Source organism: Teleopsis dalmanni, chromosome 2 (genome assembly GCF_002237135.1).
Source record: "Teleopsis dalmanni isolate 2A chromosome 2, ASM223713v2, whole genome shotgun sequence".
Classification (NCBI taxonomy): Eukaryota; Metazoa; Arthropoda; class Insecta; order Diptera; family Diopsidae; genus Teleopsis; species Teleopsis dalmanni.
Genome location: NC_051847.1, coordinates 7,897,253 through 7,916,754, shown reverse-complemented (window position 1 = coordinate 7,916,754; position 19,502 = coordinate 7,897,253). Strand labels below are relative to the sequence as shown.

Here is a 19,502-nt window from a genome sequence, read left to right as displayed (position 1 = left end):
AATATTGCGGCATAAGAGTACGTGCTGCAGTTAGAACTTTTTTCTACTTAGTCTATTTTATTTTAATTATTTCCACAATGCAATAAAATTAATTAAAATCTTGTTTCAACAAAGTTTTCATGTACTCCTCTGAGGAACTCCTCAGTAAGCGCATCATTAACTTGCACAATCTTTTGTGGTTACTCTAAGCCCGCCCCGGCTTTGCTGTCTTCTTAATATCTCAGTTTTACGTTACAACTTTTTCTATGCAATTTTTTATTAAAGCATTTTCCTATACGAAAGCGCACTCACACTCTTAATCATCTGCTTTATTCTTCTAATTGTAATTCCATTGTAATTATTTAAGCCTGCAGCTTTTGTACTCTGTTGTGATCACTTAAGCTGCTTCCATTACTTACTAGCGTTAATGTGCTGCCACTTTGATTTCTCGTTTTTCAACGACCCGGTCTTTCACCTCATTTGAATTTAAATATTTTAAGGATTAAAATGAATAATAAGAACAAGCAAGGACTTTATATTTAAACTAGAAAAACTACTTTATTTCCTGCTGAGTGACATCAAGTTTGAGTGCACTTGCTTTTGCTGAATTAATTAATTAATTTTTAAAAAAGATTGGAACCAATTGATAAGCTGCTTGATAAAGTTTATTCATTTAACTTGTTACAGTTTTTTTCTAGTGTATTGCTGACATGTTATCGAAGTTTATAGTTGATAATGATAATACAGGAAATCATATCTATACGATAAAGTAGCTTAGTTGTAAAAGTTTAAAGTTGTTTAGTAAAGTATAAATTTCATTACAAGTTGAATGTATATGATACTGACTTCACTTTCCCTATCGCATTCAATATCTGTGGTAGTATTACAACTTACTCAAATATTTATAAATTAAATTAAAAGTTTATTTTGAACTTACTTTTTTAAATATGCCATAAGTGAAAAAATGATGTCTTCCAGCTTAAACTTAATATCATAGATAAGACTTAGCAGGATATAAGTTTTGCCTGCATCGTTAGTTTTGAAAGCAATTATTGAATTTAATATAGTTGTAATACTAAGTAATCATATAATCAGTATATAACACACATAATATATCACTAATCATATATATGTAGTCGGTTTTGAAACCATTTGTTTTGTTATCTTCCCATACACTTCAACACTGATCGCAGGTTATAGAATTATTGACCTACTGTATTGTCACATGAAACTTAACATACTTTAAAACCATTTTAAACATTCAATAAAAACAACAATGCTCTTTGAGGGGACTGTCTGATGCTTACTTAAATCCACTGGAAAGTAAGTCTCTAGCGTGTTTAATCGAAGTTAGATATGGTCTGGGCAGCAAATATTTTTCTTTTTTGCAGATATATAAAAAATAATTCAAGGAAATACGCATCCTTGAAGAATTCAATCTTCTAGCATAGTAGGCAATAATCTTGTAATATAGGCACAATTCTCTAGAGTTGTCTCTAAATTTGTTCGGGGAAAAAGTACATTTTGTTCATACATAAAATTAGCAATCCAGATATTCAATGTCGGTCTTCATGAAAATTTTTTAGATATATTTTTAGTATTTTATATCCACTTCTCCTTATTTTTCTTTGTTACTTATGGAGGAGTATAGGATCTTTACAGTTCTTTTAAATCTTACTTTGAGAGTTGTTTTACTTACAACATTCTATATGTATTATGTAGTGGCAAGTTCAGAATCAATACCTTTTTACTAAGTTTTCGATGAGGCCTGTGGATGTCGGTTGCCTTTTGGACTCATATAAAGGTTTGTCGAGCGTTATAACCTGATTTGTTTATATTAGGTAGATTCGAATCAACACTATTTTGACTTCATATTCAGCGTTTCGTATATATCAATTTTTCCAAAGTTTTGCACTGATTATGTGGTCTGGTCAATAAATATTTAATATACACCTGGAGCATTTATTAATGAAATTATAATACATTTCACTGCCAAATAGCTATGTCGATTCAAGGCTGGTTTTTATAGATTTTTTACCATTAGGTGCCATTGATATAATACTATCTTACAATTATTAAATAAACTAATATTAAATATATTTAAATCTTGCTATAAATATTGTATACCAAATGGTTTGTATTTATTAAGATAGTAAATTATTTATAAGAAAATATTTTTCTCTAAAAGTTTGAAGTACTTGACTTCCGTTTCCAAGCCACAAATATAAAAATATAAATTTTAAAAATATTTTATAATATCTGAAAATAATTAATCAATTTATTTTGATTAAGTATTTTAGCAATTATTCAATCATAAACTGGAGAACCATGACATTATCAAAGCTTTGTCGAGTTCACATTTTATAAATATTTAAGGGTGTCTGTGCAACTCGAATTTTTACTTATATGTTATATTATATTCTATACTATATACTTGTATGTGACTATATATTCGAGTATGAGTTTTTAATGTCCATTTTTTTTTATCTTTTCATGATTTTGTTGTTGAAAAAAATTCATCAAATGGTGCCAAACACATGACGTTATCAATTTATTTTTAAAACTATTCAAACAAAAATACAATATAAAATAAAATAGCAGTTAAAATTTTAAATAACTTAAACAATTCTATGCTTATGTGCGGTAGAACCAGTAAAAAGTAATTTGCTAAAACAAAAGAAATTATTTGGACTGAAACTCAACAATAGTTCAACTTCAGAGCAATGTTAATGTATGCACATGCAATGCAATCTATAGATACGAGACTTTTTACTGCCACTTTATTTGACTGCAGTGGAACTGTAAAATATTCAAATCCAATTAATAAATCTTTACCAAGGGTTAGTCACGTCAATGGAAGTTCTACGGCTACTAACTAGTTAAGTCGGCTTTGAGAGATTAATTGAAAGTAGTTGACCTCGTATCAATAGACATTCTTGGTTATCGAGTGTGCCCAATACACTACAAAAAATTCTATATATTTCAAAGTGTTTCTACGCTTTTAAGATAAAATTTTAATTTTTTCCAGTTCACATTTCATATTGTCTATAAATAATAATTAATTCCACACACGCCTCAGTTACGGTTCCTTGCACTAATTTTTATAATCGTAAAAAAATTATTAAATAGATAAATTTAGTTAGTTTCCGCTGTGTTTTTGTTATCAGTTGAGCTATAAAATACGAACCTTGCAAATTGTGTGCTTTTTATGGCAAATCAAAACAAAGATAATATGATAATTTGTAGAAAAAAAGGCTGTAAATTATTATAGATTATTATAGAGCATTTGTTTATAATGGAATAAGTGCTGCTGATGCGTTCACGGTTATATACGAGTAGGTAAAGTATGTATATCTATGAGTCTATATAGTTATATGATAAATTATTTTAACTAATATGACAACAATAGCTGCTATTATGCTAAGTACATACATATCATGTATTAATATTTTTCTCCATATGCAATACTAACTATCTAATTGTGTTTTAAAAGTATTTGTATAATTTTTTTATCATATTCGTAGTAATGTAATTCAATAATGATAAAGTTAGTAAGACATATTAAGTTTTCAAATCACTTTTATATAATTTTATGTAAATTGTAGTATTGATACACGTAATTAGATCAAACTATTACAATAATGGTAAAATTTTATGATATTCTACTATCTACTATACTATAGTATTATTATGTTATATTATTTTTTGAAACCTATCTCAATTTTCGCAGCATTAATTAATAAATATATGATAGTAACATAAGGCTTTAAAAATCTTTAATTTATTCTTATCACAATATAAATATTAATAGTACACAAAATAAAAACGTTTATTAACAATACATTTTGATTTCTTATTTCAGCTGCCGGTTTTGGGACATAATTTATACAACTTAACAGGACTTAGACCGATAGAGTATTATTACTAAGTAGACCACAAAAATAGTATCTTATTTAAGATCAAGATTTAAAAATTAACATATCCGTTAAAGGAACAAAAGTCAACCAAATTAAGTCACAAACCGACTTTAATTTGAAAAGGTCAGGCAAACAAGCAAACAAGCAAAATACATATCAATACTAAATACTTAATGATCATAAATTACTTAAAAAGGAATTTCCGTAACAAAGGGACTTAAGGCTAATCAATAGAATATTTAACAGCAGTTAATTGAATGGCGGTCTAAATGCACTATTATGCAAACACAACAGAAGGACTTCATTTCGATGTTAACGTAATTGCATTAGCCTAAAACTATGCAACAAACAATTGCACAACTAAATAATTGCCAAATAACGTTAGCACAAACACACAAGCAATCAAATACGCAAACACAAGTATTACCGTTAATATAACTGTTAAATATAAATAAGGCGCACTCAAACGCACATAAACAAACAAATCAAATATATCAACACGAGCAGATTTGTTTTGCCGCAAGTGCTGCAGTAGTGCCATTTTATTGTGATTTTATATATTTAAGGACACACACATACGTAACCACACATACACACATTAGTCGATATGGCTCTCATATGGCGTCGCCGTTCAACTTCAATCCTCAAAATTGTCGCAATTTTAGCAGCAATTTGGTTCACCGGCGCATTTCTCATATACACCGATGATTCAAGTCAATCGAATAGCAAATGGAATGCGATGTCGTTGTCATTCAAAGGAATCGGTGCTGGTGGCAACTCCGGAGCGGGCAATATAGGCGATATGGCGAATGGTGATAGCTTCAATGGTGGAGCTGGCAATAATATTGTTGAATCAGTTATTGATGCGAATAATCGTGATGAAAGAGGTATTGATAACGTTGGCAAACATCATCGTCGTGGTAATGAAAACGTTCCCATTGAACAACCGGATGAATTGGAAGAAGGTGATTTTAATAATGATGACGATAACGCTGGTGCTGCTGTTAATAATGACATAAACGATGGTGATGAATCAGTTGTAAAAAATGTCGTAGTACATCCGAATGAGAAAGTACAACGCGGCAAGCTTATAGCAGGCAACAAACAAATCAAAAACGAACAACCACCAGATGATGGTGAGTAACAAAGTTTTTAAATTTTATTTAAAATATTTTATTTTATATGGTTTTTGGAAGAAAATATGATAATATATTGATTTTAATATTGTATATCGAAATTATGGTAAACTATTTTAAGTATTATTTACACTGCTTTGGTCCAAATCTTTAAGAAATTTTCGGACTATCAGTTTTTTAGAGACTGAACAAATGTTATATAGTGTGTTTCTTAAATAAAATGTACGGTCCCAAATTCCTTGAAGACTTAAATGTTGTTAATGCCGCCTCAACAGCCATGTCGTGAGCTACTTGGTCAATCTATTCCATATGTAGCACCTCTGACTTAAAACGCATAAGAAAATCAGAGGTATTTAGGTTAATATCTATCTTTACAGGGCATTAAACCGTAGTACGGCATGGAACGGCATGGACTTGGCCAACTCTGAGTGGTATCTCCTGTAATGCGTGTCTACCAGCTCTCGCAGAAAGGACACCAGAATACATGATGTGTTTATGTACAGGTTTGGTCAGAACTCGGCGTAAGTTTCTGGAGACCCTCTTCTTCAATACACCTGACGATATCTCTAGCATTAGCATTGGCCAGATTCTTGCGTTAATAAATGCCTTTAATTGGTTCTAGATTGACCGTCTCTCTTTTATCCACTATTACGAGGATTTGTGGATCCTAAATGGTTTTTTTAGCTAATTGAGGAGAACTTGTTCCTTCTTCCAACACAACTAACTAACTAACTAAACCTTGTTAATATTAATGTCACATACATCTAAAGTAAGGTGTACAGTCGTAATGTCTTTAAGGAACTTAATTCCGTTTCATTATTGATCTATCGGTGAGATATGGGCACAGACAACCAATCGTGCCTACTACTTAGTTTGCCTGATTTGCGATTAAAAGAAGAATTTGCTGTAAATTTGTCACTGTCGGACTTCATATTTGCATTCTCGTCTTTATGATAGAAAAAATTTCTCATTAAAATACTTAAGTTTATTGCTTCAGAAACTTTAAAGCGCTTCAAGCAAAGTAGAAAACAATGAGAAAGTTAGTAATTACAAATTGCTAAGTAGTAATCAACGAAATTCCAGCTCTACAGATACATTTGCATAAATAAATTTGTATTCGTATTGGTATTTGCCTTAAACTTAAGAAAGGCAATATTTTATTAATTTTATCAACATTGACAGAGATTGATATTCGTTTGCCATAGTACTGGCTGCCAATAAATATTTAATGATTATTGGTTTGTGCATGAAACTCTTAATAATCTAAAGTAGCTTGTCTATCATTACCAACCAGCATAAATCAATTTTAGCTGAATAAGGAAAATATATTTTATCTGATCAACTGACAAAGCTTGTCCTCTCTTGTGCAAAGCAGACTTCTAAGCACGAATTTTTCCCATGTCTAACAAACGAATCAGTAAGAAAACTTTACTGCTGCCTTAATCCGGCAATGAAGTATTTTCCCATTCAAAGCAATTCAATTCATTATTCATTTTTCCATCTTACATTTTCTTATGAAATTTATTTTCTGCATAATTTTTCTTTTCTGCTCGACTTAAAACGTAAAATTTCAATGTCAAGTTAAAAGCACCTCATGAAATGAAAAACTAAAGATTTTTATTTGTGCATGTGTAACCAATCAGGCAGACCAAGCAGAGCTAACCCACTTATTCATGAAAGGAAACCATGAGAAAGCACAACCAAAACAAACTTCACTGAATGCAAGAAAATCAATGGAGCTTGACACATTTTATTGACCGACGCACACACAAACAAACGTCTATTCAGCTATTTGCACATGACCGACCGACTGGCTTTAAAATATGGCCAAAACCAAACATTTCTGCCGTCAGGCATACACAAGTTCGTCTCTAAGTCATTGTGATGGTTAAGCGCAACAGATCTTAAGCTGCAGTTAATATTTTCGGTTGGCGAATTGTCAGACCTTTTCACTGCAGCCAACAACTCCAACCAGTTTCGGTGTTCAGAAAACACAACATATCTGTTCTTTTCCATGAACATGCCTGAGAGCACATACAAATATTGATTAAAGCTGTTTACGCTGTTCATGCTGTTCATGCCGGTTATGCCGTTCATGCTGTTTATGTTGATCCAGCAGATGTTACGAGTAGGCGCTGGAGGAGCTGTAACCAGGGAAACCTTACAAATTGCTGATTCGTTGAAATGGATTTGATTGTTTAACTTCAAAGTGAAATTTTTATGTATCCATGGATATGGAAACATTATTCTGGATTAAGTCAGTTTTTAGTTTTGGATGAAGGATTGAAAAATATTATGGGCAAAAATATTGTCTAACATAGATTAAAGATTATGGAAAATATATAACCCCCTTTCAGTATTTTCTGGTTCAGACTGTTTTGTTTCTAATAATATTTCATACCAAATAAATTATTTTTGTATCAAAAATTGTGAAAATGATCTCTATATAAGACTTTTTAATTAATATTAATCTATATTCAAAATAGAGCATTGAAATAGAAATTATGTTTGGACACATATAATTCGTCAACTTCTCAGTACAAGAGTTAATAAATCTAACTTAATTTTTCGCTCACTATTTATGCCAGAAATACTAAAATATTGGAAAATAATTTAATTTAAGAAAATTGATTTGAAGATATGAGCCAAATAGGAGAGAGAAGAAACACTTCTCGCGAAGGATGAAATATATACAACGAAAAACCTCTTATCGAGTAGCCTTGCTGAATGGACACCCCTTCTAGGTAGATAACTTTTCCAATTTAGATATTTAATTATAATATAAAAACACTTACTTAGGAGCAGGATACCACTGCGTCGTTTTAAGGGAAAACCTTCTGGCTGAATATCCTTCTCTATACGAACAAAAAATTAGCGGACAATGAATACTCACTATTTCGGATAGTGCCCAATATTCACCATGAGAGTGCTTTAAAAACATATATTGCTTTCTACTGCAAGGGGTCAAGATTTCTTATATACTAATTCAGATACTAATTTTCGTATAACTTAGCCACTGATTTGTAGAAAATCAACTTTCATATTATAAAATATATTTTTCTTTAAAAAAAGCACTGTAGTACACAATGCTAATGGAATGCCTTCAAATACCTTAGTTGGTATGTGGTAGATACCAGTGGCAGCTCGTTTCTCTAAACATATCACCGTTTTATAAAGAGCTTAAGCCAAACAAGCACTTTAGGAGTGGGTCATCCACAGAAATAGTTTCAGAAGAAGTTTAGGTGACTTGTAGCAGGTGACTTAAAAGCGGAAAGATCTGTTGCGAGTGCCCGGTAATGAGAAAACAAATGACTGACATTTTTGTGTTTTTCCTCCAACTCACAGCTACAACAGCAGTCACTGAAAGACATGACTATCCATTAGACAGTGCTTCGCCAGTAACAAACCAAATATATCAATAAATATATATCAAACAATATATATATCAAATAATAATAATAGAAATTTCAATTTTGCAGGATTATTTAAGCCTCTTCTAATACTAGTTGAGGACTTAAATTAATTAAGATCAAAACTGTTTTTTAAATTGTCTTCTAGTTGTTTCAAAATGATTCATACTTCATGATTACATATTGTAAGTGATCCATGAAACACGAAGTTACTCTCATTATAATGCTATCATTTATATGTAGGAAACAAATAGTTCTCTTTAGATTTTCTGTTGATTTCCAATTGTTTATTCAAATCTATTTGAAAATATGGTGAATGTTTTTCAAAGCAAAAACTGAGACAGACATTGTATCGTCAGTTAAGAGACGAGACTACTTATTTGCAATTCTGTTAATTCTAGTACAAGTTGTTCCATCTGCTGGAAACCCACTTTTTATGTACTCAAAAACAATCATTTAAGATCTTATCTCGGTCGAGTAGTTGAGGCGATTAAAAATACACGATATTGCATGCACTTTACTGGTGCAACATCTATTATAGTTTGTGTTGCAAGCCATTGTGCATAATCACGTTTTGACGTGCAATATTTGCACTTTCGTGTAAGCCGCTTCTAGCTTTGTCTATGCACTTCACTAAACGCACGCACAAAAACGTACGAACAGAACGTAAATGCTTGTTGTGTGATTAAAGTGCTAAAGGGTTCAATAGTATCATTAATACAATTTTTCTATTCAAACTGCTAACTTTGTGCTTAGTTGCACTAATGCCGAAAACGCATGCTGCACGCTGGAATAGAGCACAAATGTGCATATGTGCATACGTGCAAAAGGAAAATATTCTTATCTGAAAGCTATTGTTTGTGTAATGACGAGGCAGGATCCTTTCCAGAATGGCGTCAGAGTTGAAGCATTAAATTGCAAACGCTAAATACTCACTCAAGAGCACTTCACAACGCAAACGCGCTAATGCGACTACAGTAGTACCATGGACCAAAGAAGTTAAGAAGCAAAGAAGCAATGCAGCAATGCAGCATTTGCTGCATGGAAATGGTCGGTGTTGGTGTTTCAATAGTTGTTGGTGGCATTTGTGGCCAGCTCGACTGTCTGATTGAAAAGTAAAAATCACATATAAATAACCAAACTGAAATGAGTTGATGAAGATAAAGTTTGCTGATTGCAATTTCATGCTCAGTTGTTAGTAATTAGTGCTTCGGTTCTGTTTGGTTTGGTTTGGTTCGGTTCGGTTTGTTTGTTTTCCCCTTTCGTTGTTTATTGTTCCGCCTTTACAGCATTCAGTATCTTCACTTTTTTATGCACTTTTTGAATGCGCTTTTGGTGTAGTTATTGGCATTCGCAGCACTGGTATCTCCTCCATTATCATTATCAGAATTTCCATCTACATTTTCATCATCGTTTGGTTAAATTCATCAATGTGAATATTAGCAATTAACTTTAATTTATTATTGATAGCAATTTAACAGTGCAGAAAGATTTTTATACTGATAATGATTTTGTAAAATGCAGTTGTTTAAATGTATCTTTTTTATGCTGCATTTTGGCGGTAAAGTTTTTAAATTTAACGTACAAAATTTGTTTGTAAGATTTAAAAGTTTTAAATAATTAATTAATAAATACCTACACATGAAGTTTAGAAGCTTAGTTTCGTACGTTAAAATGTTTACAAAAATATTTTGTCGATAAAGGAAAGTTATCCAAAAATTTACATACAATTGTTAGTTGTACTTCAAATACTTGTATTTTTAATTTACTCGTATTTTATATAAGAATGTATAAATCATGCAACAAATAATGCCTCTACAAACAGAAAAATATTGAAATTCAAGAATTAAAAATAAAAATATAATTAATTAATTCAATTATTCCACAGCTAGTTTATGATTTCGTTCTAATATAAATACAGCAAGTGAATTTGTTAATAAAACTTTTATAGCAAAGTAACAAAACTCCAGAAAAATGTGCGAACAAGTACGGCTTTGGGTCAGTTGGTTAACGAGCGCTGACTCTGAGCTTCAAATTCGGCAGGACATAAGTTCGATTCCTGGTCCTTGCAGTTTCAAAAAATTATTTAATAAGATTGATGATGGGTATTTGCCAATATTCGAAACACCTGTATGGTCAGCCAAAAATTTAAATAATTTAAAAAATATAAAAATAATTTTTGTTGTTGTAGTTCACTACATTTCGAAAAAAAATCTCTTCGTAAAAAGTATTCGTAACAAAGCGTTCTGATTTAATTACAAAAAATCTTCAGGATTGAAATTTGATTGTTTTGTATAGTCTATTAATTTTAATAAATACTAAGCTTTTTTATGCTTTAGACTAAATGTTTAATCTAAAACACTATTTTAATTGTTAATTATGTATATATTTTTAATTTTTACGCCACCATCAATAGTCATCTTCAGGACACTGTTTACTGATCAAATGAAATAAAGAGGTATCAATTAAAATGAAGCTTTTCTTTATTAAAATTTTAGTTTTAAAACTTAATAATTACGTAAAGTTATTATTTATTATAATATAAAGAAGAGCTTTTTCGAACAGTAATAAACCACAACATTAAAAATTCATTTTATATTATTTTAATTAATAGAATTGTTGGCTGACCATTCAGCTGTTTCGAGTATTACCAAATATCCATCATTAGTGGTCTTGGAAATAATTTTTGTATTTAAATATTTAACTATATTTAATAATAATTTTCATTATTATAATATAATGTAAATTTCAAGTGAAACATATGTGTAATGAGCCTTAAAAAATATTTTAGAAAAATAACTTCAATTGTGAAAGTACAATTTTATTGTATTCACAGAATAACATATAACCTAATAATTTCTTCTCCCTTATAATTTCTTTTGAAATACAAAAACAAATTTATTTAAATTATGTAAATTCCATTAAGAAAACTGATTGACTTTATTAAATATTTAAATCTTACTATTAACATCACTCCTAATTTATTTGCTTACTTAAGCACTTTAATTGCTTTCTGTTGTAAATATTATCAAATAATTGATTAATTTAAACATAGAAAAGCAATTAAGGTTATCTACAGAATTCTTACGATGAAAAGAAAATTAATACATTCTTTAAATGTTAAAGAATTATGAAGAACCCACTTTGAGTCAAATAAATTGCTTAAAGAAAATAATCTCTTTATTCTATACGAGTACTAACTTGAGGTTAGAAAAGAAAAAGCAATAACTTAAAAGTAAAACATTTGCAATTTATTATTTCAACTCACACGAGATTACTGTGTAGTTATTATCTTTAACATGTCAATAGAAAAGTTTTCATTTCGATTTTCATTTATATAAATGTCAATAATGCTTATTTCTCAAAGGTCTTTCACACACACACTTCACCCATAAGCAATAAATCTTTGAAAAGTTGCGAAGATTGCCACAAAACCATTAATAAAATTTTGCCACATAACAAAGCATTGAAAGCAAACGTGTCCGTGTCCGCGTCCAAGTCCTATGGACTTGGCCAATGGCTATACATTCGATAATGTTCAATGTATTTAAGACCATTGAGAAAAGCTCGAAGAGCATAGCTACAGAGACACACGAACAAACTCACGTATTTCCAATCGCCAACAGCAAGCGGTTGCTTGCAGATAGACAACTTCATAATCGACTATATTAAATTTATTAACAAAATATGATTAACGTTATCAGCAATAAAAGCCGTGAACAATGAAAATGCTACGCATTCACACCTACGCACTTTTGCGTTTATGATAAATTTTCGCAATAATCCTTTGTCCTGGTATTAGGCTCGAGCTCATTATAAACACATTAACATTAACGTGCTTAACTCCATTTATTACGTCCGAATAACATACCTGTAACGACGGCCATTGCGTGCTGTGACCGCATAATTCAATATGACCCAGAGGTGCTCGCCATTTTTTTCGTACTTAATTCGTTCTAAAATAATTTTCATGCTTTAATTTACCGAATTTCATTTTTTATGTCATATTTTTTCAAAAAACTGCAGTTGTTAGGTTTTAAGATTCTGAAGAATTTATTGATTTGGGGGTTTATATTGTAGGTTATTAGACCCTTAGAAAATACACATATTGAAATTATATTTATATAATTTGTAGCTGACTTAAGTGCTTTAGGGAAACCATTTTGGATTACCCAAAATATTACAAATGTAAATGCCCATTTGTATATCGTACATACATGTTTCCATTATTATTGCGCTACTTTTTTGTCAGCATATTAAATTCACCACTAAGTAGAGTTTTAATATGTCGTAAATAAAGTTATAACCAACTACTATATTATTATATTGAGGCTAGTTGAGTCAGTGCACAGTGCTCAACTGTGAGGTTTCTTCATAACACCTCTCTACGCCTAGACTGGATAATTGTTTATCACTTTATCAGGCTAAGCAATAATTGACCTCAGATCTGCATACCTCCCTGAGGCGCCTGTAACCATTATGTGATTTGATAACGCCATGCTGGTAAGTCTGTCAGATTTCGCAAATAATTTCAGGGCTCTATCCTTAATGTATTTTTTGATGGGACCAGTCTTGATGTCCTTGAGGATGACATTCGTTCTAATGTACCTTGGAACTTTGAAAAGTCTTCTCAGAGCCTGGCTTTGTGCAATTTCTAGCTGGCGAATTGTAGTGTTTGAGGCCTAGCTGATCGCTACACATTTATATAGAAGTGAGTGTCGAATTATTTGGTTATATAACAGTTTCCTGCTCTTAGTATTGAGATTTTCATCAATTTTATTGAATATTTTATTTTTTGTAGTTGATTTTTTCTTCAACTAAAACTCAATTTTGATTTACAAATGTAATGTATTCTTTACCAATTTTTAATTCGATGTGATAGCCAATTTTTTTCTACTTGTAAAATTTTAATCTACTTTTCCTCACAATCGAAATAAATAAAATATTTTCATGCTCGCTTGTATAAATAAATTTGTGTTTAATTTAAATAAAATTCAAGAAAATTACAACGAAATCACATAAACTCTCGAATGTACACAATGTGCCATACTCGTAAATTTTTAAATATGAAGGCCCAGAATTTCTGTTGCCTCTTGAAGCAAATGCCATTCACCATGGGTTACGTTGTTGGGCGCTCTACAACCCAGCCGCCTTAGCATTTATCACTGTTGAAAGCTATATAATTTTTTTATTTGGTCCGGCATATGAACGTTCAATGTCTCCTTTTCAGACCCACACACAAACACATACACACCAAACACATACTCACGACACACGTACAGTTGTACAGTTGCCACATTCACATTTAATTTTGCTCGCCGGGTTGAGTTGCGTTGCGTTGTGTTGCCCCTTTTTTCGTTTCCGAATTCCGGTGAGTATTTCACTATGGTTTATGACTGCGAGAATTCGCAACGTGTTTGTAGGCGTGTAAATATTTTAATGACTACAAATTTGAAATATATGGCAAGCACGAAAATTGAAAGCGATTTTCATTCCTACAATTCCATGCCATTTTAGCTGGGTGGGTTGCCAAAGCTGCATCAAATGGCACATAAATAAGGATATATTCCTGAAGCAGTAAATAATGCTAATAATATCTTGCATTTTGTGCTTGCGTGGCGGGATAAGAAATTCAATTTCGTAATTCAATATTATTAATAAATTGGAGTAAATCAGATTAAGTGAAAATTGAAATATATACTATATACGTTTTTAGGTATTTCGTTCAAAATGAAATTTCTTATCATTCGAATTGAAATTCAATGCACTTTCAATTTGATTTAATTTTTTACGTAGTTTTATGTTACTGCCTTAAAAAAACATACCATAAATTTATTTTTAGCATTATTTCTTCAAATTGTCTTATCCAGGTCATTTAAATTAAATATTCTTATCTTTCAGAGAATTAGACATAAATTATTTATTTCTTGTTTTGTACGAAATAAAATTCGACTTCGATAAAAAAACTATTATCTTATAATTTTTACCGACTTGAGCGCTAAATAAATTTCGTTATATTCAAGAAAGAATTACTAAAGATAAAAATTTTTAAATTGTATTTTTAAACATTCTTTAAGATTTTTATATATAAATTCATATTGAATTTTGGTAAGATTGACTTAATCTGTCTGCCCGTTAAAGTCATATATGGGACATCTTACGTTTAAGGAACTAATCGATTTACAAATCCTTTAATTATAATAGAAATAACTATAAAAAAATTATAATAACAGCGTGAGCTTTAACAATTACATTATAAATCTGATCATCTTCTATTAAGGCACCCCGATAATCTAATTCAGCTCAAATTAGAAATCTTGAGAAAGTCAACACTATTTCAACACATAAACCAAATAAGGGTTCCAATATCTCAACGATAACACATATTATAAATAAAAATACTAATTGAATCTCCATTACTGAGAGATCATGACTGAGTAGTGACTGCAGTGATATGAATTCACAACGCGAAAAATCATACGATATTAATTTGTAAATAATTATTTAGGATTTCTGTAATGCAATAGTTCAAAAATATTCTTCAAAGAAAAAATTTCTGCTCTGAAGATATTATGATCAGCTCGATCTAAGGTCTACAAAGAACTTATTACTTACTATACTCCATAACTTATATGAATTATTAAATATGTTTAAACTAGAATCAGCTTAAAAGAAGATATAGTTGTGTCTGTTATTCTTTCTATTGCTTCGAATATTATTATCTCATGAATCCGTATAGAATTTTTACCTTATAATTATATTGCTTTATATTTGACTTAAGAAATTAGTGTATAATTTAGCTTTAGGAATCTTGAAAAATAATCATAGTTGATGCCTTATGCCTTGCAGTTATTTTTTGGTTTCTATATATGCAAAATTTTTTTTTTAATTTTAATATTAATGGATCATATTTCTACCGAATTAATCTATATAGTCCAATTAGGTATCAAAATATTAGATTTTTTATTAGTGTATTATATTAAAAATTCTCACTGGTATGTAATTACTTATTAATTTTTAATAATTATTTTACTTGTCATTCCTTTGGTTAACTTTTGTTTTACATCCTTGTAAGTTAACTTTATAAAGGAGAAGAAAAATCATTTTTAATTAAGTGTCTTCTTCAGTGGAATCAAAGTTCTTTCACCTGACTTAAATACAAATTAATTAACTTTTAACTTTAAATATACAAAAAAAAAAAAACAAAAAACAGCGAATGAAAATGCAATCTTCTTCTTTATTACATAGACAAACGCGTCCTAGATGCACCTGTTGGTGAAGATGCGCCAGGCGAAATGGGAAAACCAGTTACACTGCCAGCAAATATGTCAGTCGAAATGAAAAAAGCAGTCGATGATGGCTGGACAAAGAATGCATTTAATCAATACGTATCAGATTTGATCTCAGTACATCGCACACTGCCCGACCCACGTGACGCCTGGTAAGTTCATTTACCTACATGTGTTTTCACACGTGTGTAACTATAAGATAATAGTCGTATTTCCTGCATTTATGACCATTCAACATGCCCACAATTAAGTTAATTTTTTTTCCTCATTTAAGTAACAACTTTTTCTTTTTTATTGCATTAAATGCATGTTCCGCATGCGGTCGACTGGCTGTCCAGTAAATTAATGATTTATTTTATTGCTTTTATTTTCACAGGTGCAAAGAACCGGGACGTTATCTAGAAGATCTACCAGCCACCGATGTCATAATTTGTTTCCACAATGAGGCATGGTCAGTGCTGCTGCGTACAGTGCATTCAGTGTTGGATCGCTCGCCAAAGCATTTAATTGGCCACATTTTACTTGTGGATGACTTTTCAGATATGCGTAAGTATAGTAGTGTGGCAGTATGGCACTATGGCAGTTCTTATAATCAGCCAAGCAGCAGCCACTAAAATAAGCTGAAGTTTGAGTTGATGGCAGTGGCACTAGTAGTGGCATTGGCAGTGGCACTAGTAGTGCCATTGGCAGTGGTAATTGGAAACGCCAACTGTGATTGATGGTTACGCTGTACTCGCTCTCAGCGCGTGTTTTGCATTTTAATTTAATTTTATTTTAATTTTATTTTAATTTATTTCTTTTTTATTTTCATTTAACAATTTATTGTGGCTGATTTTCTCGCTTATTGCTTGTCTGATTTGACCGCTGTTTTTTTTATTGGTTTCCTTTTAATGTACAATATATCTTTTCTTTGTTTACTTTTCATTCACCTTAATCAGCTCACACTAAAAAACAGTTGGAAGACTACTTTGACGCATATCCAAAGGTTAAAATAGTGCGCGCACCGAAGCGTGAAGGCTTAATACGTGCAAGACTGCTTGGTGCACGTTATGCTACATCTCCGGTGCTGACCTATTTGGATTCGCATTGCGAGTGTACGGAAGGTAAGTTATTTGGACGAATTTCCTTTGTATATTGACTCTACTCCTTTTCTGCTTTTCTGGTTGATTATTTTTATAATGAAGTGCAGTACTTGCGCACGGAAGAGCGATTCCTAAAGGTGAAGTGCTGAATGAGTTGAGAATTGTTTAACTTTTTATGAGGTTGTTAGCTTAACTTTACGGTTTTAAAAAGCCTTGGGGAATTGTTTATGGATGCGGTAATAAATTTCAATGTATTTCAATTATTGAAGAAAACAAAATCCAAAGAAAGAATTAAAGAATGTTTGCTTTTCAAATTAAATACAATGCACTTTTAAGTGAACTAACAAGATTTTCGATGCAAAATTTAGAAAACAAACTGAAAATTCAGTTTAATCAGTTTAATATAAATTTGTTTGAGATTTGTTATATATAACAATAGAAAAATATGATAAATATTGTAGCAAAAAGAGAGAAAAGGGTATATGAAGTTTATGAGGAACGAAAACTAAGCACTGTATTATTAAAATAGTATTAAAAATTCTTAGTTTAAATTCGTAATAAGAGATTTTTCAATTTTAAAACTGTTTTCTTGTATTGGATAGACAAATTAAATAATAATTTAAAGAAAAATAAAAACTTACCAAAATGTAACATAGTTACTTATATATGGTTCCTATAGTTACTTTTTTTATAACAATCTTAAAAGATATGAACGATATTAAAAATGAACAAATTGTAGATTTCATATAAGCCGATCATAAATTCCTCACAATTCTTTATTGACCTTAAAGTAAAAAAAAATCTTGTATCATAAAAGATTTAAAATTAGAAAAAAAATTTTTTGTATAAAATACTATAGATCAAACAAATAAATCATTTGTAATTCAAAATTTAAGAGATAATGAAAGAAAAGGGGACTGAGTATAGTTCATTACAAAATATAGGCTATGCACATAATGTAAGGAGGAAATTTTTAAAAATGTTGAAAAAATGTATACATCCGGAACATTTGTAGATATATTTCTTCCAGAGTTGTGAATAAAATGATTAGGCTCTCTGCTTTTATACATAAAAATTTGCTGAATCGTATTGCCCTGAGTATTCACTGTTAAAAATTAATATTGTTGGATTAAGTTTTACTTGAAGCCACACTAAATGAATTTTGCAGATTGAAAATTCGTGTATATATTCGAACTGTACTTGGTAGTGCCTAAGTAACAAAATTCTAAAAATTACAAAGAATTAATTTGTATTGTACTGTAACATGTATTGGTTTAGTTTTGTTTTTAGCTGCTTTCAAAGCAAAATATCATTTCAATTTTAAAAATTAACTTAACTATACGAAGCTCATATGATTTAGTTCCATTTAGTCTAATGAGTTCAGACATCAAAGTATAAATTTGTGCTTGTTTTTTGAAAAAAGGGTAAGAAGTTCACTTCTGATGTTGACTGCAGAAATACACTATGATATATAAAATATACTCATATCAAATGATATATAAAATATCATACTCATATCATATGATATATAAAATGTCACATTCATACAGAAAATATTCCCAATATAACACTTTTTATTATGAGATGAAAAAAATCAACAAAATGTCTTCTTCTAAGTTTTAATTTTTTCATTTCACACCCTAACATTTTCCGAGATTTGAAAATAAAATTTATCTCCTGCAGTTTATTAAAATTTTTAGTCAGGGGAATCACTTTACTGGTACTAGTGTAAAACTGAACATGAACATCGTAATGTATATATGAGTCCATATAATTACTATATGTATCATATTTTTGGATTATATTCATTTGCGCATCAGTATAAAATCTGGCAGCTTATGATGAGGTAGTCAAAATTCATTGCATCAAAACAACATTTAAATAATTATGCATTTTTCGAGATGACTGATTGATGTTTTGTGAAGCGAATGTGTTAAATACTTCGACCCGAACAAAGCTCAATGCATTCACCCGTCGACTGAATGCACTTTAAAAATCAAGCTGCAAATAACACAACATTAATTTGCATTTACCGAAAAGTAATTAATTTTTTAAAAAATTACATATTAAATTACCAATTTTATACTTTTTTATATGATTTTTTATTCAATGCTGCAGAAATATTTACACATTTTTAATTTAAATTTTACTGCAAATATTCGTAAGCAAAGGACACATATGCGGTATGCCATGTGAAATATTCACTGAATACATGAATGGCAAAATTGTCATAAATATAATTTTCAATTTTCGTAACGTGTTATTAAACTCTCCTGTCGTCCCGCATAACTTTTATATGTGCAATGTACGCATATTGCATCTGAATGAAAATTAAGGCACGTAAACCCTATATGAGCTCATAATGATATATCGATGTTGTTGCTGTTATTATTACTGTCGGTTTCGCTGTTTTGTGAATTCAGAAAAATATTTTGATATATTTAAATTTAAGCACACAAGCCTGCCATGGATTTTGAATGCGCCGTAAAGGAAATAAAAATAAACTTGATAAAAATTTACAAATTTTTTATTTATTAACAATGAGCCCATTCTTTACACAGGAAATGAAATCAGTTTAAAATTAATAAGCTTACGAACTTTGAAGTCAGATAAAGATTAAAGAATTTATACATTATATTTCATAAAGACCACAGCACTTTTTGATAAAGAAGTAAAAAGATCAGATAAA

General features: G+C 30.3%; 1 protein-coding gene across 1 annotated transcript in view; it reads left to right on the top strand.

The window, feature by feature from the left end:
• Positions 1-3,841: 3,841 nt before the first annotated feature.
• LOC119682082 (putative polypeptide N-acetylgalactosaminyltransferase 9) overlaps positions 3,842-19,502 on the top strand; it is a gene marked incomplete at its 5' end in the record, with an annotated part of 19,624 nt that continues 3,963 nt past the window's right edge. Inside the window, 3 exon segments of the mRNA XM_038095429.1 lie at positions 3,842-5,032; positions 15,691-15,883; positions 16,108-16,277. Of these exon segments, the coding sequence (XP_037951357.1) occupies positions 4,504-5,032; positions 15,691-15,883; positions 16,108-16,277 (892 nt within the window).